Source organism: Mytilus californianus, unplaced genomic scaffold (genome assembly GCF_021869535.1).
Source record: "Mytilus californianus isolate M0D057914Y unplaced genomic scaffold, xbMytCali1.0.p SCAF_30, whole genome shotgun sequence".
Classification (NCBI taxonomy): Eukaryota; Metazoa; Mollusca; class Bivalvia; order Mytilida; family Mytilidae; genus Mytilus; species Mytilus californianus.
The window spans coordinates 2090933-2113338 of record NW_026262680.1 but is presented as its reverse complement, the minus strand read 5'-3'; the positions used below and the strand labels follow the sequence as shown (position 1 = coordinate 2113338).

Sequence of the window (22406 nt, the reverse complement as noted above, 5' to 3'; positions counted from 1 at the left end):
CACCTTAGGTCAGTCAGCCCCCCCCCCCCCCCCCCCCCCCTTACTAAAAGTTCTGGATCCGCCACTGCCTGATGCGGGATATTGAAAATGGAAAAGGAAAGGGGGGGGGGCAAACTAGTCAGCGTTAGCTAGATGAGAAACACATAAAAAGTCTATGCATTAAACATATATTAGCTTCAAAAGGGGGGCCCGGGTCCCCTCAACCCAAATTTGCCTCTGATGATACTTAAACAATATATTGTTCAGCGAAGTATTGAATCAATGTTTACTGTATTTATTAGAGGTCATTTTTGTGAAAATAATTATATATATAACACTTTGTTGCTTCAAAAGAGCTTTTCTGGATTTACCTTCTAGACTAAGCATTTATTCATTTGATCTTATTTTTATTTTTATTTTCTTTTTAACATCTTGGAATTTTAAATAAAGACCAGTGTTAAAGGTTTTTATCATTTATGAATTCAGTCAAGGACAGAATAAAATACTCACATTTCTGTACTAGCTTTTTACTCGTTGAGTATTTGCATTCAGGCTTCCATGCACATAAGGACTGGACTTGTGGTATCATCTCCATGACACCGGAGCAATACAAAAAATAATATATAGAACAAAAACGTGGGAAATGAAAGACATCCGTAGAAGTGTATAAGACGAGGCAAATATTTTTTTCAATTCAATTTTAAAAATTAACTTTCTTTTGAACTGATCATTTGCAATAACTTCAAATACATTTATGAGAACTCAAATTTTCATTATACTAATATGTTAAAATGCCAGCTTCAATTGGTTAACACGAGGGTAATATTATACTCGAAACACATAGCTAAGATCCAGAGGGTTGCATTTTGATGAATGTTCAAATCAAAACTGGCAAAAAAATATCAATATTTTAAAAGACAATATTCATTTAACGGAACAATCAGTTTATGAGTATATGCCCATTAAACCTCATGACATGTTCTTGTATAAACCTCTGACCTTATTCTTTCTTTAACCTCTTATCACATTCTTCCCTAAACATCCGATCACATTCTTTCTTTACCGCTGAACATATTGATCCCTAAACCTTTTATCACATTCTTCCTGAACCTCTGATCATCTACTTCCTTAACCCTTACACCAAACCTATTGTATCCAAGATTTTCAACCACAAGAGGGTAATAGAAACCTTTACCCTCAAGGATGTAAAACCCAAATCTCCCAATTGCTCTTGTTCATCGTCCCCATGCAAACATAGTACCGCTGGTTACGTTATAACTGTAGACATTAGTATCGTAAACAATGAACAACTTAGAGAGTTGTTAGACAAATGCCCGAAATATCAAATTCCCCAAACTAACAACTTTATACGGATGTTTTGTGAAGTTTAGGTATGCAGTATAAAGATGGGATATTTCCAACGTTCTTTTTTATGTGAATTTCGAAGGAGAGAAAGACAGATTTGGGATTTTCTAAATCTCGTCAAGAATATTTTCTAAACATTTTTCTAAATTTCTTACCGTCATTCTTAGATAAAAATAAAGATGACCTTCAGAAATATCACGATGAGGTATATTCGACCAGTGATTTCAATCAGATTATAAAGATCTGCTATATAATCAAAAATCAAATTTAAAAATTTTGCAGTAATATAAAATTTTTAAATTTTCTATGCTTTACACAACTATTCCCTATGCTCAATTTAAAGTTCGAATACATCGTCTCATTAAACAGCTTTTTCTACAAATATGGGATTCGTAAATACAAGTTTCTTGTTTTAGGTCATGCAAAATCTGGAGATGATATCAACAAAAATCTGGACTTTCTTATCGTCAACATATATGTTGATTTGGTGGATTGATATTTCAACACACCGTCGGTATTCCAATGGGTACTAATTTTCAATATTATTGGAGTGTTTTCTCAAATAATCAGGAACGTGAGTACATGTGTTTAAAATAAAAATTATTCAAGCAGAACAAAATTTATAATCAATCATCCTGATTATTTATATTACTATACAAATTCGTAAGGTGCTTTGCGAAACTGCACATTATATCATCATATTTCAGAGAAATCTAATTGATAGTATATCATTGGTCTTTTTGCAGGCTGCATATGTTGCACAGTTGTAACGCTACGGGTGTCACTTGCAGGGAAATTTACATGAGTTCAACCCTTGATATCTGCACTATATTTGGTTTTAAGGATCTAAGATTCACGTTGTAACCACTAATTATCTTGAATCAATCATTTTAATTATTACAACTCTATGTATGTTCTTCAGAAAAAATTGTTAAAAAATTTCAAAACATTCACTCCGTGTTTTAACAAAAATGTCGGTAATGTGATAACATAAAAAAAAGTACGAAAGTCAAGATGAAGATATATATACCTGTCAAGTCTTACAATTTGGACCGATGATCCTATTCAGTCTGGTTATCTTTAAGGGGAAAAATAACGAATGCAACTATTTAAGTTGTAAGTATGTTACTGGTATATGATTATGTATAATGGATAGGATATGATATAAACTCATCATAGATACAAGGGTAAATTTTTTGTACGCAAGAAGCGCGTTTCGTCTACAAAAGACTCACCAGTGACGCATGAACAAAAAAGTTAAAAACACCAATTAAAGTACGGAAATGAAGAGCATTGACCCCAAAATGCCGAAAGATTTTGCCAAATACAGTTTAGGTAATCTTATTTCTAGGGTAGAACATCTTGGTATTTCAAAAAATTCAAAGTTTTGTTAACAGTTGATTTATGACCATAGCAATGACAATTCATGTCAACACAGAAATGCTGATTACTAGGATAGTGACACCCTCGGGGAGAAAGCTTCATCTGCAATGGCTTCGACTCAGCGGTTGTAAATAAACTCATCATAGATAACTTGAATTATTTAGAAAATACTAGCGTTTAATTACATTACATGTATGTTTCATTATAATGCGTTATTTTGATTGGCTAACAGTAATCTCGAGTTATTCTGAAATTACCCTTCATTTCAAAATGTTCAAAATGAAATGTAACATTCATGATGACACGAGCTTCCACAATAAAGTGCACAGGTAAATAAAAGAAAAACTTGATAGAAATCGTGTTTTCATGATCCTAGCAAAAAAATGTAACTATAAGTGTTGAATGCTTCTTTTAGTATTTTTATAGGGTTGTAAAAGCGTTGATCGTGTGCACATTTTCAGAATGAAGCGCGGAAATACAAAATGTACTTCGGTCAACGCTTTTACACCCTAATAAATTTACAAAAAGAATCATTCAATTCTTAATTGAATATATGTTTGTGTTGAAATGGACAGTGGAAGTCATTCTTCTAACCTTCCAGTGCGATCAAACTTCGTAACATACTACTGTCTAATTCGGGAAATAGAAAACGATAATATCGAAATCGTATGAAACGGTTACTTTGAAACATCACCAATGTAGGTACACAGGCGAGAAAGTAACAAACAGGATGAAATTATAAGTTATGCATTATTTACAGACCTATCTCTCTCTGGACGCCTTTTGCATTTTGTATACTTTTTATATGGCAGAGCATATGACAAATATTACGAATATCACATCTGTTCATGCCAAGAACTACAGTCAAACCTGTATATAAATGTCACCATTAGGGTCAGAGAAAATTGATCTTATAAGAGAGTGACCTGTTATTGAGGTTCAAAATGCATAGATATTACTTCAGCGGGACAAGAAATAGTGACCTGACAAGACAGGTTTTCGCTAAAGATGTGACCTTTAAGGCAGGTCGGACTGTATTTACAATGTATAACCTCCTTTCTCCCAATTTTCACAGTTCAAAACAAGAACTAATAATAGTTTTTTTTTATATTCTTGTAGGGTTACATAATATTGCAAACTTCGACAGTCTTCCAAACGCAACCCTGACGTTAAACAACATGCTTTGTGAGCAAATACTCGGAAGAAAGCTTGATTTCAATACAATATTAAAACCATAATGTCGACTGTATACACTTTAAAAAATAATGTATTGAATTATCTGAGAAATAACATCATTAGATTTACTGAAAAAAAAAATGTTTAAAGATCCAAGAATATTTAGAACAACTTTTGATTCTCTGAAATGCTTATTTACTTTTGATCCAGAGTTAACTTAATGAAAGTATATATATACAATATTAGGTCAATGTCAGAAAAATATAAACTTTTTTGTATGATGCCGAGAAACTGGGGAAGGGTGAGGTTTTGTCGAGCCCTTCCCCATTTTTGTGCCGAATACAAAAAAAGTTCATATTTTCTGACATTGACCTAATATTGTTTTTATAGTGCAACTTAAATGAATACATTGATAGCTATTTAAATTGTAACACACATTTTAAACTTATTTTCATCCCTTATTGAACCCCTGATTGTGGGAAAAATGATCCATGATGAAATTGACATTGCACAAAATATAGCTGTGTTACTATATTTAGGAAATAAACACAACTAGTTGTAGTATAAAAATAAATATGAGACGAGATGTATACGTCAATGAGATAGTTTCTCAACGACACAAATAGCAAAGGAATTCAATACGAAGTCTTCAACAATACATAAATGTCAATACAATATTCCATGATCCAAGTCACCCCGAATTCGAAAAAACTGTTATGAATACATTTAAAAGATATAGACAATAACTGTTTAGTGTCTTTAAATGTCAGCTGTATTTGTACGAGGCTATGAAACAGGTGTAATGCGAGCTTCAGCGAGTACAAATACAGCTGATATTTAAAGACATTAACAGTTATTGTCATTATCCTGCAATTAATTTTGTACATTTTTTCTACATCCCAATCGTTGAATTTGGTTTTGAAAGAAATCGACATGAATTAAAACGCGGACCGCAATGAGGACCCCAAATTGAACTGTGACGTAAACAGTATTTGACATAACCGTTCGCTCGCAACAGAAGCAGGATACCAGGAGACAATATACGTCTAGTATACGTATATCTGTACACCTGTATTAGTATAGTAGAAAGGTCGATTGCAGAATAAAATTAAAGATAGTATATTAAGATAATATATAAGTATTGTTGTTGAATCGAACGAAGGTTGATTATGTGCAATATCTCTAATTAAATCTCACACAAGTAACGAAATTCTGATAGATACCTTTTAATTCATAATAATCACATCACATGTATGTTTCAAACGAATCCGTACTTTCAATTGTCTGAAAGCAATTAGTGAAGCATTCCAAAATCAAATTGTATTCCAAATGGAATTCAACGTTCATAACTGCACGTGCTTCTCATGACAACGTCACTGCATTGCAGAGGAAAACAAATGAAAATCTTGATATAATTCGTAATTTCATATAATAAGAAGATGTGGTATAATTGCAAATGAGACAACTCTCCACTAGAGACCAAATGACATAGAAGTTCATAGTTGTAGCATATAAATGTAATTATAAGAATTGAAAGCTTCTTTTTGTAATTTTCTAGGATTGCTAAATCGTTGATCGTGTCAACATTTTTAGTATGAAGTGCTTCCACGCCACATACAAAATGTGCTTTGGTCAACGTTTTTACACTTCAATAAAATTACAAACAGAAACATTCAATTTTTAAATATAATTATTTATATTTTGTATGTAAATTAATCTTGAAATTATTTAGTCAACGTTCTGAAATCTGGTAAAAATTATAAGCTGATTATTTCAATTTTATGACGTTTTGGGCAGGAATCGTACCCCAAATAGTACTGCTAAATAACCATTTATTTAAAAAAAAATCTTTCCGAACATTGCGTTGGAATTAGGAATCCTACCCCAAATAGTACTGCTAAATAACCATTTATTTAAAAAAAAAAATCTTTCCGAACAGTTCGTTGGAATTATAAATTATAACGATCATACTATAAAGTTCGTCTCATTTAGTTAATCATGAGTAAATATGCCTAGTCTTATGTAGAGGAAACGTTTAACAGGTAGACAGGTAGACAGGTAGACGAAACGCGTCTGATGGACTAATTTTTTAGCAGGGTATCTTTGATGATGTTTTGCACTTCATTAAATTCCTTAAAATTACATTTATATCTATAAAAATAAAATGCAAAAAAATCATATAGTCCTTTAAACACGTACATTCATTAACAATTGATCAAACAAAACAATCATATTGACATTACAGTACATATGATAATAACAATATATAATGTAAAAGAATGAGACTCAAATTATGATAAATCAAAGAAAAAAATCTTTAATTTTATAATCTGTGATTGTTACATTGTTTTTACTATCTACTAGTATCTCCAGTTTATGTGCAGCCTGTATTTTAAAAATGCATGTACTATCATATATATATATTTATTTTGCTTTATAATGCATTCGTTATGAAATATCCCTTTTTGTAAGCCTTACATAAAAAAGTTCAACTATTTCTTTCTCTCGTGCAGATTATATCAGTATTTTTGAAAGGGGTGTAATTCAAGAAAAGTGATTATATTATATATAAAAAATGACGATTTTATTTAAACAAATTATATATTTTCCAATCAAAGGGGCGTAGTGTAGATGATCCTTGTTGTTTATTTATGATGCACTGACAGATCGTTAGACCCCCTCCCTTTCGTCTGCATTTAACTTAAAACCTACCACATTAGGCTGGAATTCATCAATCGCCCCCTTTCCAGATGGTACACTATAGAACCCTTTCTTTTTTTAAATCTCTGGATCTAACATTACGTTGTATGGCTTTTCGAGTTAAAAAGGTAAGCAATAAAGTTATTTGATGAATGCTAGCCATTTACATACATCTACAGATAATTTTAAAGTTGAATGTGGTTTTAATCACAGTAAAGCAAATTCAAATATCATTTAAACACACAACTTAATGGACATAAATCAGTCGTCGTCGGTTACACCACTTTTTGTCAACTGTTCATATACTCTGTCTAAATATTCTGGATCGGGATAGCCATATCTGAAATATTGAAGTAAACGCATTAGCAACTTTAATCAAAATGGCTTTTGTAAGTTTGCAACACGACAGCGCCACATATCGAGCAGATCTGCTTAGCCTTCCGTAGCACCTGCGATCACCCCCAGTTTATAGGTGCGTTTCTTGGTGCTCAGTCGTCAGTTTTTCTATGATGGGTTTGTATACTGTTTGTCTTTTCGTTGTTTTCCGGTTGTTTTTTTTTTTTTGGCGTGGCGTTGTCAGCTTGTCTTCGACTTATGAGGGAGCTACCATTTAATTTTTAGGGGGGGGGGGGGGGGTGGGGGGGCTAGGATGAAAAACTGTGTCCTGTCTTTTTTTTTTAGTTGTAATCTGTGTCCTGTCTTTTTTTTTAGTTGTAATCTCTGTCCTGCCTTTTTATTTTTCTCTCTATTCGGTCCTGCCTTTTTTTTTATTAGTTTATCCTGACTTTTTTTTCATAAATTGTCATCCTGCCTTTTTTTTCAAATTTGATTCTAGCCCCCCCCCCCCCCCCCCCCCCCCCCTAAAAATTCTGTCTCTCTTTTACATGTAGGGGGCCTCGGTGGCCAAGTGGTCTAAGTAGTTACTACTGTAATCACTAGCCAGTCAACACTGATGTTGTGAGTTCGAACCCCGCTCGTGCGGGTGCACTCGACTCCAATCTTAATTGACTAGGATTGTCAGTTTTCCTATCGGAGGTCGGTGGTTTTCTCCGGGCACTCCGGCTTCTTCCATCAATAAAAACTGGCCGCCACGAAATAGCCCAAAAGCGGTGCTTAAAAGTGGCGTTAAAACACCAAAAATCAAAATCAAATCTTTTACATGTAAATGCATTGGATGCTCTGATTAGGATTTTAGAACAAACCAAGATAGTATATTTATGTTTTTCTACTAATAATTGAGAAGAGTGTAGAAATATTAATAGAACACACCAAAATGGTCTAATGAAAAACGAGAAGGCTTTATTAAAGAAACAATTTACTGCATCCAGCGGTTATTGTATATGTAATCCTATTGAAACCACATGTTTGACAAATTCCGATCCCGAAAAAAACAGGGACGACGTCAGAGGGTGAACAGAACTTGCTCCTTGCAAGAAAATCGCCGTGAAAACAATTTGATATGAAGACAAGCTTTTGTTTCAACTTATTATTTTTTTTTTTGGAAGTTTCCAACATGAGGCATTTTCCTCATTTGCCTCAATGTAGTTACGGCACTGACAATAATCATTCCCTTGGTGAAGTATAGTTGAACCGAAAAACCTTTTCGAAAACAAAAGGTCCAACCAAAACCACTCGATGTAAAATTTTCACGAAAATGGTAGAAACATGATACCCACAGAATGGTACACATTATTTTGATTCTAAAATCAAAATATACGAAAAAACTTATAATGTGTGTTGCATCGAACAGTACCATGTTTTTTTATGCATATAACATATAGTGGTGTCGACTCTCTTGTTATTCATTGTTTATCGAGTACTTTTAATACGAAACAAATATTACTTCGTAGTAAAAAATGAAATGATTATTCCTGATTTGTTTTTAGCCCTCAGTTTATTTCAGTGTTAAACTTAATACGATATAATAATGCGTGGTAGGTCTGGCATACAAACGTTTATTTTTCTTCTAGTTCAGTACATAAAACATTATCCTTTTGACACCTACAAGATCTCCTAACTCTTTCGGAGCACCTTAGATTTAGATCACTCTCGCTTTTTGGTGAGGTTCGTGTTGCTCGATTATTAGTTTTCTGTATTGTGCAAAGTCCTTAATTTACCGTTTCAATGTAATGAAAGTTTCCTTTCACTATATAATCTTTTTACAGTAAATATGTTCATCTCATATCATCCAGTACACTTGACGTGTCAAACATAATAAAGAGACAAGAATGTAGATATTTTTCACGAAATTTTACGTTGATAGACACCTAAATATAACAACCTACGACAAACTGTGTGGTTCAATTTTTCCGTATTGTCAAATTCCTGTTATTGAATAGTAATATTCTACCTCTCCAGTCCTACGGAGTTTACGTGAGTCATTTGGTACGATTGAATTTCACGAATAAAAGGGTACTAGTATACTGTTAATTAATCAAGCAAAGATATGTGGACTGTATTATCACTTTACAAGCGATACTGTCATGATCACATTAATGTCGGTTTATTCAAGATTGTTTCAGTTTGTGGAATGTTCCTGGATTTGCCACTTGCTACGGAATCGCATGATGGGTGAGATGCACGTGTAGCCTGCCAGTGCACAATTGTGCACATGTTCTATGTCGGTTTGGAGTGCATTACCTTCCTATTGAAGTCTTTTTATACCTTTACTTATATTTTCACTGCTATAGGCATTTGGTTGCACTGAGGCTGAGTGTCGTATCTCAAATATATTACTGTTTGAAGGGGTAGATCTGAGTTAATGGAAGTACCTTTTTACATCAGGAATACGTTTGTAAAAGGAAGTTTAATTCATGCCTTCATAGAACACTCATGAAACAGAGATAAAGTTATCTGTCTTACTTATACTAAGAAGCTTATAATGTATTTATCAAAATGGTTGACACAGCTGTACCTATGTTTAAAGGGTTATGTTCCTCCCTCTATTTTTGTTATTAATATAGTTATAGTTAGTTTCCTACTCTGCAGGTAAAATATGAGCCAAAATCAACACCCTTTCCGTTTATATACTTCCTCTATTTTGATAATATCATACTAGTAGCTAGTTTCCTACTCTGCAGGTGAAGTATGAGCCAAAATCGACCTCTTTCCGTTTATATACCTCCTTTATTTTGATAATAATATAATTACAGTTAGTTTCCTACTCTGCAGGTGAAGTATGAGCCAAAATCGACCTCTTTCCGTTTATATACCTCCTTTATTTTGATAATAATATAATTACAGTTAGTTTCCTACTCTGCAGGTGAAGTATGAGCCAAAATCGACCTCTTTCCGTTTATATACCTCCTTTATTTTGATAATAATATAATTACAGTTAGTTGCCTACTCTACAGGTGGAATATGACATAATATCGAACCCCTTGCTTTTCGGAATATGCAGAGTATGTTTTACGTATATCATTAAATATTTACAAAAGGAACAACATAGATATATAAACGTATTACCTTTCTGGACCTCCATCGGCACGTGTTTTATGGTGGATATCGTTCCACGTTACGACATTATCTCGGCCTGAGGTAGCTGATTTCCCAACTGTAAAGATCAGCTGTTGGTCAAATGCTTTCATTAGCATTCTATGGATGAGTCTGCCTTGTTCATTATCAGGCAGGTATGCTGTTCGATGGGCTCCTTTAAACTTCACACCAGGGTTTGGATGTCTCTCCTTATATGAATACAAAATATAATTAAACATAGCTACGTTTATGAATTATTCATTTAATTAACAAATATACGGAAAATGTGTACTCAGTAAGTGAAAATATTTTAAAACCACAATGTATTAGTCACAAAAAAATAATCAAAGATACCAGTCTTATAATTTAGTACGCCCGACGTGTGTTTCATTTAATATCCTAACCATTGTGATTTATGTTAATTCTTTGCGATCTTACCGTCTTTCTATATAAACCAATGTGACACTTTTCATCTGTCAGATCTGTACTGACCTGTTCACTCAAACCTTTTTTTGTCGCCCCATGTGGTCTAACTTGACTGATGCGAATTTAAATGTCTTTCACCCATGAGATTTTCGTGTCGAGTCAAAAGATTTACCGTTACAAACCAATAACTTTCTGTGTCAATCCGACGTGATATTTTACTCTTGCTTTCACTTGTTTTGCTTGTGTAAACCCATATGATTTGTGTTCTTTAGTTTGTGTGTCGGCCCATGGAAATTTGCTCATCTTTCTGTATCCACCTATTTGAAATTAAGGTTCATCATAACAAATGAACAAATATGGCCGTATTTTCACCCCAAAAACTACTCTGTGTACAGACTTACCTGTGCAGTTTGGAAAGTTTTAAGGCCTGGCATCCACTAGATATATAAAAGTTAAATTTATTTTGCATATCAGAAAGATAAAATCTTTTTTGGATTATGATGGGCATTTTTTTCCGTTCCTGCAGAAAGTGTAAAAATAAACTAAGTTGGGATATAACTTTGAGATGCTCCCTCTCAGGTAACAACTGATTTGTATTGTATTGATTGTCCTTGATTGGCATGGACAAAAGATATCTACACATCTATAGGTGGTCCGAGTACACAGTTATTTCGTAGTGCATTTCTTTTAGACAATAAATGAAAATTAAAAAAATCCCACCTGCGCTTTCCCAATAATATTTTTACAGTGTGTTGTACTACTTTTGGGACAAATTATATCAAAATTATAGAAAACTTCATCGGCTCTAACTCAAAATATGGACAATTTCATGTTAAGGGGGTCTTCAAATCTTTTGACAGCTTCCGAAGTGCTAATTTTTAACCTTTTTCAGCTGGACCAAATCACTACTTTACTTTAAAATTCATGACCCAAATTTTTTTACAGTGTCATTTCACCCCCCTACTTACTATTTGAGTCATAAAACATGGAGAAATAAATTTTGAAGGGGTATAAAAAAAATCGACAAGTAACACACTGTCCACACTAGGGACTATATTCGTGGACAACGAAAATCAAAGGACGATAACTGTGTACCCGGACCTAATAGGGTAGAAAAAGTTGACCAATCTTAATGAAACTTGGTATGACCAAAGCTTATTAAATTATAAGACTGCTTACAAAGTTTCATGGCAATAGGATTTATATTATAGACAATATGACTAATTCTATATTCAACTTTGCGTGTTAAATTTAGACGTTAAAATTGAAAATTTTCAACTATCAACATTTGGGGCTTAAAAAATTAAAATATTGCCAAAAAATACTTTTGAAATGCCTTAATATATAATATATTATGTATTAAAAGCAATAGAGTACTCATTTGATTTATCAGACTTATCATAATTATTAAAAAGTCAAATTTATATGAGCCTGTGGCTAAAAATGGAGGTTTTCCAATGAAGGGGGGCCTTACATGAAGATGTAATATTTTCCAGCAATTTTAAATTTGTAAAGCTTTTTGGTTATAAATAATCCTTACATATGTATTTAATGTACTTTAAATGGAAAGAAAACTTACAAATAACATATCACATTAGTTTAAAAGGGTCTTAGGCCAAGTAAGACTGAAAATAATTTAGGGTCAATTTAGGCCGCATCACATATTTACATTTAAAAATGCATATTGAAGCTATAGGAAATAAAAATTTGTGTCTTTTCTATCATTTCTACACTCAGGTGACATGATACAATAAATCTGAGCACAAAAAGACTCTTGCATTCAACTTTTTTTGCAGACAGTATGGTCTGACACAAAGATTTTTCACTTTTTAGTGAAAAACATGCATGCAATTTTAGTCTCAACAGGCTTATATTTGAACCACTTGCTATCCTACAGAAGAAAAGAAAGATATTATGTGACATAAAACAGGTACAAAAGACATTGTTAAGTGCTTTTTATACAAATTTAGTGAGGTCTTTATACTGGACTTCAACTTTTATGTTCCAAGCTCCTCACATTTAACTTGATCCAAACAGGGCGTTAGACGAGGATCATATATACAACACATTTTGCACATATTGTCCGAGATAATCTTCTTTTCTGTAGATTCAGAGTTCACAAATGAGTAATACAACTGGATTGAAGCATAGAAACACAAATATTGACACATAAAAACCTGTCAAATAGAAAGTCAGAATGCCACTTATGCATCAAAATTGAAAAAGCTATGAAATGCTTATTTTGACCATAAAATGCCAAAATTGGTCATTTTTGCAGAAATTCTATCAAATAAAAGTTTAAATCCTTTAGTTTTATGCTATTTGATAAATTGACACCATCAAATCATTCAGGGAAGTTGCCAAAGTACAGATTCTATATTTCCTGATTTCACCTCTTAGGTCCGAGTACACAGTTATTTCGTAGTGCATTTCTTTTAGACAATAAATGAAAATTAAAAAAATCCCACCTGCGCTTTCCCAATAATATTTTTACAGTGTGTTGTACTACTTTTGGGACAAATTATATCAAAATTATAGAAAACTTCATCGGCTCTAACTCAAAATATGGACAATTTCATGTTAAGGGGGTCTTCAAATCTTTTGACAGCTTCCGAAGTGCTAATTTTTAACCTTTTTCAGCTGGACCAAATCACTACTTAACTTTAAAATTCATGACCCAAATTTTTTTACAGTGTCATTTCACCCCCCTACTTACTATTTGAGTCATAAAACATGGAGAAATAAATTTTGAAGGGGTATAAAAAAAATCGACAAGTAACACACTGTCCACACTAGGGACTATATTCGTGGACAACGAAAATCAAAGGACGATAACTGTGTACCCGGACCAGGTGAGTTAAAAGTAGTAACTGAGTGGAGAGTATCAAATGCAATTCAGGTGTTTGTTTATTTTTACACCTTCTGCAGGAAGGAAAAAAAATGCCCATCATATTCAAAAAAAGATTTTATCTTTCTGATATGCAAAATTAATTTAACTTTTATATATGTAGTGGATGCCAGGCCTTAAAACTTTCCAAACTGCACAGGTAAGTCTGTACACAGAGTAGTTTTTGAGGTGAAAATACGGCCATATTTGTCCATTTGTTATGATGAACCTTAATGGACCAACAACTGATTACCCTTCCGGAACACGGAGGTCACTCCTAGTGACTTGTTTAGTTCGTGATGCATCAAATATTTCCTCTGTATGATATTATTTGTCTTTTTGTCATTTCCCGTGTGTTCATGCGATTGTTTGTCATTTGTTAACTTATACCTAGTGATAAAGTTCGGGTCATCCCTTCGACAGTTTTAGGGACGCAATCACGAGTTGTCTGACTGTAATGAAATATCTGTGTCACAGATCATCACGGTATGTTCTAATTTCAATAACCACATACAGGTCCTCTTTTCCTCAATTATGACATCACCGAATGAGACTTGTCACCGAATTTGTGCTTACCATAAACAACACGATGGCTGCAAAACTTTTCCAAATTTTTTATCCTCAATGCTCTTCTACTTCGTACTTTATTTGGCCTTTTTAACCTTTTTTATTCGAGCGTCACTGATGAGTCTTTTGTAGACGAAACGCGCGTCTGGCGCAAATACAAAATTTCAATCCTGGTATCTATGATGAGTTTATTTGCAACATGTGGCGCAAGATTCTTTGATCTAGCCACAGCACCTGAGTTCACCCTCGTTATTTTTTTGGTGGGGTTTGTTTTGCTCACTCTTTATTTTCCTATGTAATGTTTTGTAGACTATAATTGGGTTTTTTTCCATGGCGTTGTTAGTTTCTCTTTGACTTATGAGTTTTGCATGTCCATTTGGTATATTTTGCCTCTTTTTCGTAATATGTTTGATATCTTCTTTTTTTAATTCAAGATCAATGTAAAAAATGTCAAAGATACAAAGACTTATAAATTCCTCGTTTTACTTTGCCGATAAACCATGGTGAATGTGCTTTGGAAAAAAGCATGACCTGCTCTAATAGAAGCAACTGTTTCGGTGAGTAATAAACGAGGAATGCAGACGGGGTTCTAGTTAAGGCAAAGGGACATAATCATCTTTATTGATATGTCACACATATAATCCACAATGGTAAAAGAGAGACGAAAGATACTAAACGAATAACTCATAAGTCGAAAACAAACTGACAATGTCATGGCAAACACTGAAAGACGACGAAAAGATAAACAACAGTCCACAAAACACAGCATAGAAAGAAAAACAGAACAACACGACACCCACCAAAAACCGAGGTCGATCTCAGACGATCCGGAAGGGTAGGCAGATCCTTCTCCAAATGTGACTCCCGTCGTGTTGCTCATGTAAGTACAAACCTGGTGATAAGTCTAATTCGGAAGGTAACATTCGAGGAAGAGGACCGGCTTGTAGTTATAGTAATTAGAAGATATCCGTCGTCATAACGGTCAACATATCATGTTGGTCTCTGTAAAATTTTCAGATACAAATAATTATTTTATGAAAATAATGAAAAAATACCGTCTGAACTCCGTCTGGAATGTCGTACTCAATTATGATAGTGTCAGTTCCAGGGAAACCAGGAAGGTACTGGTTCACAGTCCTGCATGACATGACACCCCAGGGCTGGTTACCAAGAGGTTTGCCATAAAATGTGTTACAGTTGGGACAGGAAGGTTTTACGTCTTCAAAATATTTTTTAATGCATTCGGAACAAAACTCGTGTCCACATTTTTCTAAAACCCGTTTGCCGGATACTTGTTTTCTCGACTGACAGATACTACAGAAGAATGCTTCTGTTGGTGGTGGAGATGGTGGAACTTCTGGGGTTTTATGCTTAGGTTTTCTCGGTCGTCTTATTTTGCGTTTTGATGGATAATTTGGGAAGTCCAACATCACTTCATCAACACTTGACTGTGATAGAGTTCTTTGCACTGGTCTCCCCTCCATAGAATATTCGTCTGCAACTTCATCAAATATTACAGATTTTGGACGTTTTGTACGCTTAATGGTTTCAAAGTCATCGTGTGTACCAGCGTAATATTTCCATATACTTTCCTTCTCGGGAAACTTGTCCACATTTTTTCTAAATTGAATTAATTCCTCACCACTGCTTTCAGATGACATTCTAAGAACATGTTCTCTCTGTGTATTGTTCGGATACTCATCCCATCTAGTGTTATCATCATTGTCATCATTATCGGAGACGTCATTTTCATCATATCCATTTAGGTCTTCCTCTGAGGGTCTAGCCATGTCGACTCCTATTAGAGTTTGAGGTGTTGCGTCACCACTATCTTCAGACTCGTCATTCGTCGTGTCAGTGAGTTCTTTCTGGGTAAATTCCTTAAAGTTCTGCAATGCATTCTCAAGAACTTCTTTCACGGGAAGGCTTGAAGCAAGGAAATGTATATGTGTGGTAGTGTCTGAATTTAGCCCCATCAACCAAAGAAAAACGTTGTTCATTATCTTTACGTGGGTTTCTATGTCCATACCTGCAAAATATAGGCTTTTCAATCACACAGACGATCCTTCCAATAATTTTGTCTATTGAAAACATATCATTCTATACAGGATTTGAAAGACACAGAATATAATCTCGATAACTATGTTGACGGGAACCGAAGGATATGCTTAACTAGTTACCTAAGTTGAAATACTTAACACTTGTGTTTGCTGTTTTGCTGTAGATAGTTTTCAAATTTCAATATGACGTGATTTGAATTCACTTATTTTCTTTAGCCGCCATGTTGGAGAGGAAACTGTGGTTTAATTCCTTATCTGAATAACCAAATCAAAACATGTGGTACAGAAAGTCTGAGAAGTCAAGAGATCCTCATTAGATCGTAGTGGTGGATTATATAAGGCCTAATCAAATTCAAATTGTTTAGAAAACAACTTTTTCTATGGTCTAGCGTTGAGTAAACTAAAAGGCATTTGATTAATTTCGAAATGACTCTTATAAAGGAGCATTGACCTCAAACATATCGACAAATGGAAATAATCCTCAAATTACGTAATACATGTCGTTTTAATTTTAGTTGAGTTTTCGTCTCTTTGACATATACAACCATGAATCTATTGTTTCCACATAATTCTGTATATCTGTGTCATGTTGCCACGGTCTTCGTGATGGCTTTATTTCAGCTTTAATCCGTAAACTTCTCATCTTTGATATATTTATCATAAATGTTTTGGTGGTATTCATTACAAGCATCGTACAGTTGCATTCAGATTTATGTTTGTTATTTTAAAACGTATTTAAAGGGGCATCAGCTACGATTTAGACAAAAAAATACGATTCTTTTTGTTTGAAGTATTAATAAACTTAAAGGCAGGATTTTGAAATAATATTTCGTTATAAGCAGTCAGTTTAAATTTGTCAAAATAAGCTCGAAAACATCGCTGATGTATCATTGACTTTCAAAATAATAATAAGAAAATGTGATATGATTGCTAATGAGACAGCTCTCCACAACAGACCAAATGACATAGAAGTTAACAACTTAAGCCTTCAAAAATGAGCAAAAACCCATACCGCATAGTCAGCTATAAAAAGCCCCGAAATGACAAATGAAAAACAATTTAAACGAGAAAACTATCGGCCTGATTTATGTACAATGGACGAAAAACAAATGTGATATACAGCAACAAACGACAACCACTGAATTACAGGCTCCTGCCTTGGCAATCAATAATTCAACCTCAATAATTCAACCTCGATAAAATCCGTATTCATGTGACCTTCAAATTAATATATAATTATATCAGTCTTCGAAGGTCATCACGATGGTTATTTAGATATCGTCTAAACTACAATACACACGAAATGCTGATACATATTATCGAGTCCATACTTTTTGTAATTTGGAAATACCTTTTAGTGTGTTATAAATCAAATATGAGAATTTGACCCAAATCGGTGAACATACATTTAACAGCTAATGCTTCTTTAACAATATTTGCTGACTATCTGGTATGTTTTAATGTCATTAAGAGCAAACTGGCAAATCGTATTTTCTTTACTGGTATGAGTTTAAAGTTATTCTTTTATTCAGATATGTGACTATCTTAACTAGATATAAACGTACCATCGCCCATTGGAATAGCTATGTTGCAAACTTTATCGTCCAATCCTTTCGCTCTCTCCAGCATATTTTGTACAATAAAACTAAACTGAACATCGGTCGTATCTTTTGCATCTCCGTCCCGCCAAACTGCAAATAGTAGATGGCGACACTGGATACCACCGGAAGGAACGCGAAATACATCTCCAACCTGACAGTTATTAGCTTTCTGCTGTTTTAGTTTGTCCCATTCAGAAACAAACTTGTTTTTTCCAATAGCTGCCAAAACTTTTATTATTTCATCATCCTGACTCCAACTGGTATCCACAAATACTACTAACGCATCAGTGGAGCTTGAGACTATTTCTTGGTTGATCTGTTCCACAAATATTTCCTTATGAACCTTGTCTGCTGTCGACGAAGTATTTCCCATAGTTAAATTTCAAAAGTTCTATAAAAGAAGCACGATCAAATTATGTTTTGTTTCTTATTGATATACCAAGCCCAGGTGTTTGGGTATACGATTATGAATTTATTTAATTATTTGCACTGAATATTCAACTTTTCATTTGTAATACAACATACTTAGCACTACAATGATTGTCTTACTTTTTTTTGGTGAATTTATCCACTTTGATGAATCCCTTATTTTACTGTCCATTATAAAAGCATGGATAGTAAACTAAGGTATTTTATAAGAGTGAATAGATTCGCCCCAAAACAAGGCGAGACAAGTAAAGTAGTGTTATAAGGATGTGGTATATAAATGGAAAATTGAATATTCAGTGGAAACAATGAAAAACATCAAATCGTGTAGACTACTCAAGCGCCTGTGATTGTAATACCTTTTTAAATATGATTCTAATTTAATATATATTCTGGGGATTTAGCCCCATCTCCTACAGGGTGAATACAGTTATACCACTGACGATGGGCTGCTAATATTTAAATACAGGTATGTTCATGTACACTCCAACAAAATTGGGGTACTTAGTTTTAAAGAACAAAGTCTTTTTTTAATTGTTAAGAGTAAGAGGGATGCCAATGCTTTAGACTTCATGAAATGTTGTTGGGATTCTTTCATATGCAGAGTTGAGCAAAAAATTGTCAACATGGGACATCAGGTTTAATGACCCCAGTCAGAGTGGACAAAATCAAATAAAACCAGTGTCATTCATAATTACAATGTCAAATAAAATATGTGTAACTTATAAAACATTTTCAACACATAATCATTAAACTAGCTAAGCAATTAAGAATAATATTAAATGAAATCAAATGTAGATAATATCAAACTTAAACAGAAATGTACAAAAAACAGAAGTAACAGGTGTACCCAAGAGTAAAAACAAAATCATTTTCAACTTGCTTCAAAATAAAAAGAGTGAAATATAATTTTTGTGTTACTATGCTCACATTTTTATTCCTACTTACATTTTTGGGTTCAGTTTACATAACACACACACACATATATATATATATAAATGAAGTGTAAAATGAATTTCATTTTGCAATTGAATTTGAAGATGAAGAGTAGAGTAAAATACAAGTCTATGATAAGTTTCTGTTAAATAGTATGATTATTGTAGTACATGTACACAATTTGTGCTTTAACTTGGCAAGAGTATCATCTTCAACATTTAATATGTAATACATATATTTATGTTTACTTATTATTGTGTTTGTTTCATGTGTATTATAATTTACATATATATGAATATGTATATATTCTTTTTTGATTTTATATGTCTTTGTAGCAACCCTTTTTCAGTTTTATACCAATACAATTATTTTCTGTTATACTATGTTACACATCAGGGAAGTTTAAATCTGTAATTCAAGTTACATGCTAGTGTTGTATTGGGTGTTAAACATAACATAATATTGAATTACAGTTTAAGAATACACTACATTGTACATGTATATTTTAAAAGAGTAGGTATTTGTAAGTTCATGCTAAAAAAAGACATGCAATCCAATATTCATATCATAATAAATTAAATTGCTATTCAGGATACATAATTTTAGGGATCATTTGATATACCTGACCCCTCCCTACCCCCACCTTAACCGTATAAAATGAAAATAAAAAGAATAAAACAAAATAAACAATTTACAATTTTTTTTTTCCACATTTAGATATATACAGGGAATATGCTTTAAACTAGTTATGTATTAATTTGTACACCCTTTATTGCAAGTGGCGTAAAAAGGGGGGTCTTTTCGGAAATAAATAAAGCAAATTAGAACAAATAAATAAAACAACAACATGCATGTAATTTGTATATCAACTGATAATGTTTTACTTACTTCAATATTGCTGAAATATAACATGAATGAGAAAAAGAAGGAAACGTAGTTATTTATAAATAAAATTTCCGCTTTCGATAATGCAATACCCACTTCTTTAGTCTATATTGTTTTTGCAAACAGGAAGAAGGAAATTTTTGCTTACTCAAAAAGAAGTGATGGGCTGTATTTTCGGAGGGGACTGCAAATTAATGTACCTGCAATACGTCTGTTTCTTTCACTTTTTGTAAAGTATTATTCTACTTTCGATTTCTGAGTCAATTTAGAATAAGTTCGGTCTCGGAATGAAAAAACGTTTCCGGGATTCAAATTATTTTACTTTCAAAACGGAAGCTCTTATGTTTTTGAAAAATATTTAAATATGTCCAAAGGGAACTTAAAAGGTGTTTTTTATATAATGATACATTTACATGTAGTAAATATTTTGTACTGACTAGACAGCTAGATATTCAGATTGCACAGCTTTTAATACCTTGCATTTGATTAAATAAAGCTAAATAAGAATGATCAGACACATATTATATTTTGTCTGGTGTCAATCAAATTCTTTAAAATACTAAGTATAAATCATTTCTACATCATTCATCTATAGTATTTGTATCTGTTATGATTCAAGTTTTGCAGTCATATTGTGTCAAATGCCCTTCCGCGGCCTTTAATTTGGTGAATAAAATTATTCTTTCTGATATTACTGGCAAATATTTGATATATTATTTACGGGAGTCGACGATTTTCAGGGCGAGGGATATCCTGGCCTGGTAAGAACTGGGGTGGGGGATTGGATATTCAGTGTCAAAATTATTATTCGTTCACATTTAATGCAGTAAACATTGTTTACTACGTGAAATGTATAAGCGGACCTAGTAACAGGTGAGAATGAATGAATATGCCGTCCGCCAAAAAAAAACTTTTTGCTCTCCCTCTTTAAAAAAAATCAACAACAACAAACATAAATGGTAGTCCCCTGTTTAGCTAAGACTAGACTAAGACTAACCATTTGGTCATATCATTATACATACAAATAAAATACAAACAAAAAAACACACGGATTTTAATAAGAAATCGGTAATATTGGAATTATATTAAATGCTGAATTTAAGAGTATGTCTAGAACTGTAAATGCATGTCGAATTTTGCGTGCAACTGCATTATCCGTAATGAAATCCGGAATACACCCATCTTTCTTTAATCCATTAACGTGCTCCAAAATAGTATTTCAGATGTGTTATCCAAAGGCATTGTTTGCTTGTGAGCTTTGGTATGGTCTATCAAGTACTGAATTACCAATGTTAGAACGTTCTCACAAATATATATGTAAAATTATTCAAGGACTTCCTGCACGAACACGATCCGACAAGTGCACAAGCCTACTTGGTTGGCTTCCTGTGGAGTGCTATATTGACAAGTGTAAGTTACAATTTTTTGGAAGATTATGTAGGATGGACAATAACTTGCTACCAAAACGTATACTATTACTGCGACTTTTAGAATTTAGAAACAAATGTGCTAAAAAGCAAGATGGTTTTGTACCAGATTTAATCAGAATAGCCGTGAAATATGATTTAATAAACTTTGTTGAAAATTTCATGAAATCAGGCAGCTTCCCAAGTAAGGCTGTATGGAACAGATACATTTCCGCTTCCATAGCGAATTCTGAAAATAACAGATGGCAACAAAGAATATCAGTTGACAGTGACTTTGAAATTTTCCGTACAATTCACAAACACATTGTACCACACAGAGTTTGGGTTATTGCTAAAACTAATTCTAATTTCAGAGAAGGAGCTGAATATATTGTTGACCTATGTTCCGTCATCCGAACAGAGCCTAGGAGTCTCCTCTCTTATGTGATAAATGTGGACAGCTTTTCTATAACGTTATTGAACATATCATGTGTATGTGCGATCGTCTATCAGACTTAAGGCTGAAGCTTTGGGAGGACTTAATAAGTATTAATCCGATTGTGTTATTTTTTTGTCTAGACAATCTAACGTCATCCTCTTTCACAGCAACACTTTTTTCATGTGATACGGAATTTGACCTGGATCATGATAACAGTATTTATTTCTCAAAAACTTGTATTACACATGTTCATCGAATGTGCAGCGTTTTTTATAACAGTTATTAAACTTACCTTCAGAAATATTATCATTTACTCAAAAGTGATATTCAACTGATTCAATCACTCTAATTAATATGTGACATTTAAATCATTCAATCACTCTAATGTCTCGATTAATATGTAAATATACTTTATTATTGTACAAAATTGTTAATACTTGCAAAATCTTCAATCAGAAGGAAATAAAGTTAATATATATATACATTATCAGGTTTCCTGCCAATTAATATCGTAAAATATCAACCGAGAGCCCGTAATTGGAGTTCGGTATTTTTGTTATACCCTTTAATGCTAACTTATGAATCCAAAATGGCGTCGGATCAATATATTACGGACTGGCTATATTACAGTGAATGTCATTTTGATATAAAATATATCTAGGGTATAGCGGCTATATTAGCTAATGCGATATTTAA

At 33.2% G+C, this 22406-nt stretch overlaps 1 protein-coding gene across 2 annotated transcripts; it reads right to left on the bottom strand.

Moving 5' to 3' along the window:
* Positions 1-5113: 5113 nt before the first annotated feature.
* Positions 5114-20123, bottom strand: LOC127736404 (uncharacterized). 2 transcript variants are annotated; one of them, XM_052246937.1, is made up of 5 exons: positions 20066-20123; positions 17583-18009; positions 15013-15986; positions 10069-10286; positions 5114-6943 (listed from the first exon to the last, which is right to left on the bottom strand). In XM_052246937.1, exons 2-5 carry the CDS (start codon positions 17989-17991, stop codon positions 6865-6867), a joined length of 1680 nt encoding a protein of 559 aa, XP_052102897.1. In that variant the 5' UTR covers positions 17992-18009; positions 20066-20123; the 3' UTR covers positions 5114-6864. The 2 variants fall into 2 exon arrangements, with proteins under 2 accessions (XP_052102897.1, XP_052102898.1); XM_052246938.1 differs by lacking the exon at positions 20066-20123 and adding an exon at positions 19869-19968.
* Positions 20124-22406: the final 2283 nt, after the last annotated feature.

Coding starts and splice junctions, on each gene's coding strand:
- LOC127736404 (XM_052246937.1), bottom strand. CDS start 17,991: ATGGGAAATACTTCGTCGACAGCAGACAAGGTTCATAAGGAAATATTT. Junction 10,287..15,012: donor TTCCAGACGGAGTTCAGACG/GTATTTTTTCAT, acceptor TATTCATATAAG/GAGAGACATCCAAACCCTGG. Junction 6,944..10,068: donor GCCGATGGAGGTCCAGAAAG/GTAATACGTTTA, acceptor TCAATATTTCAG/ATATGGCTATCCCGATCCAG.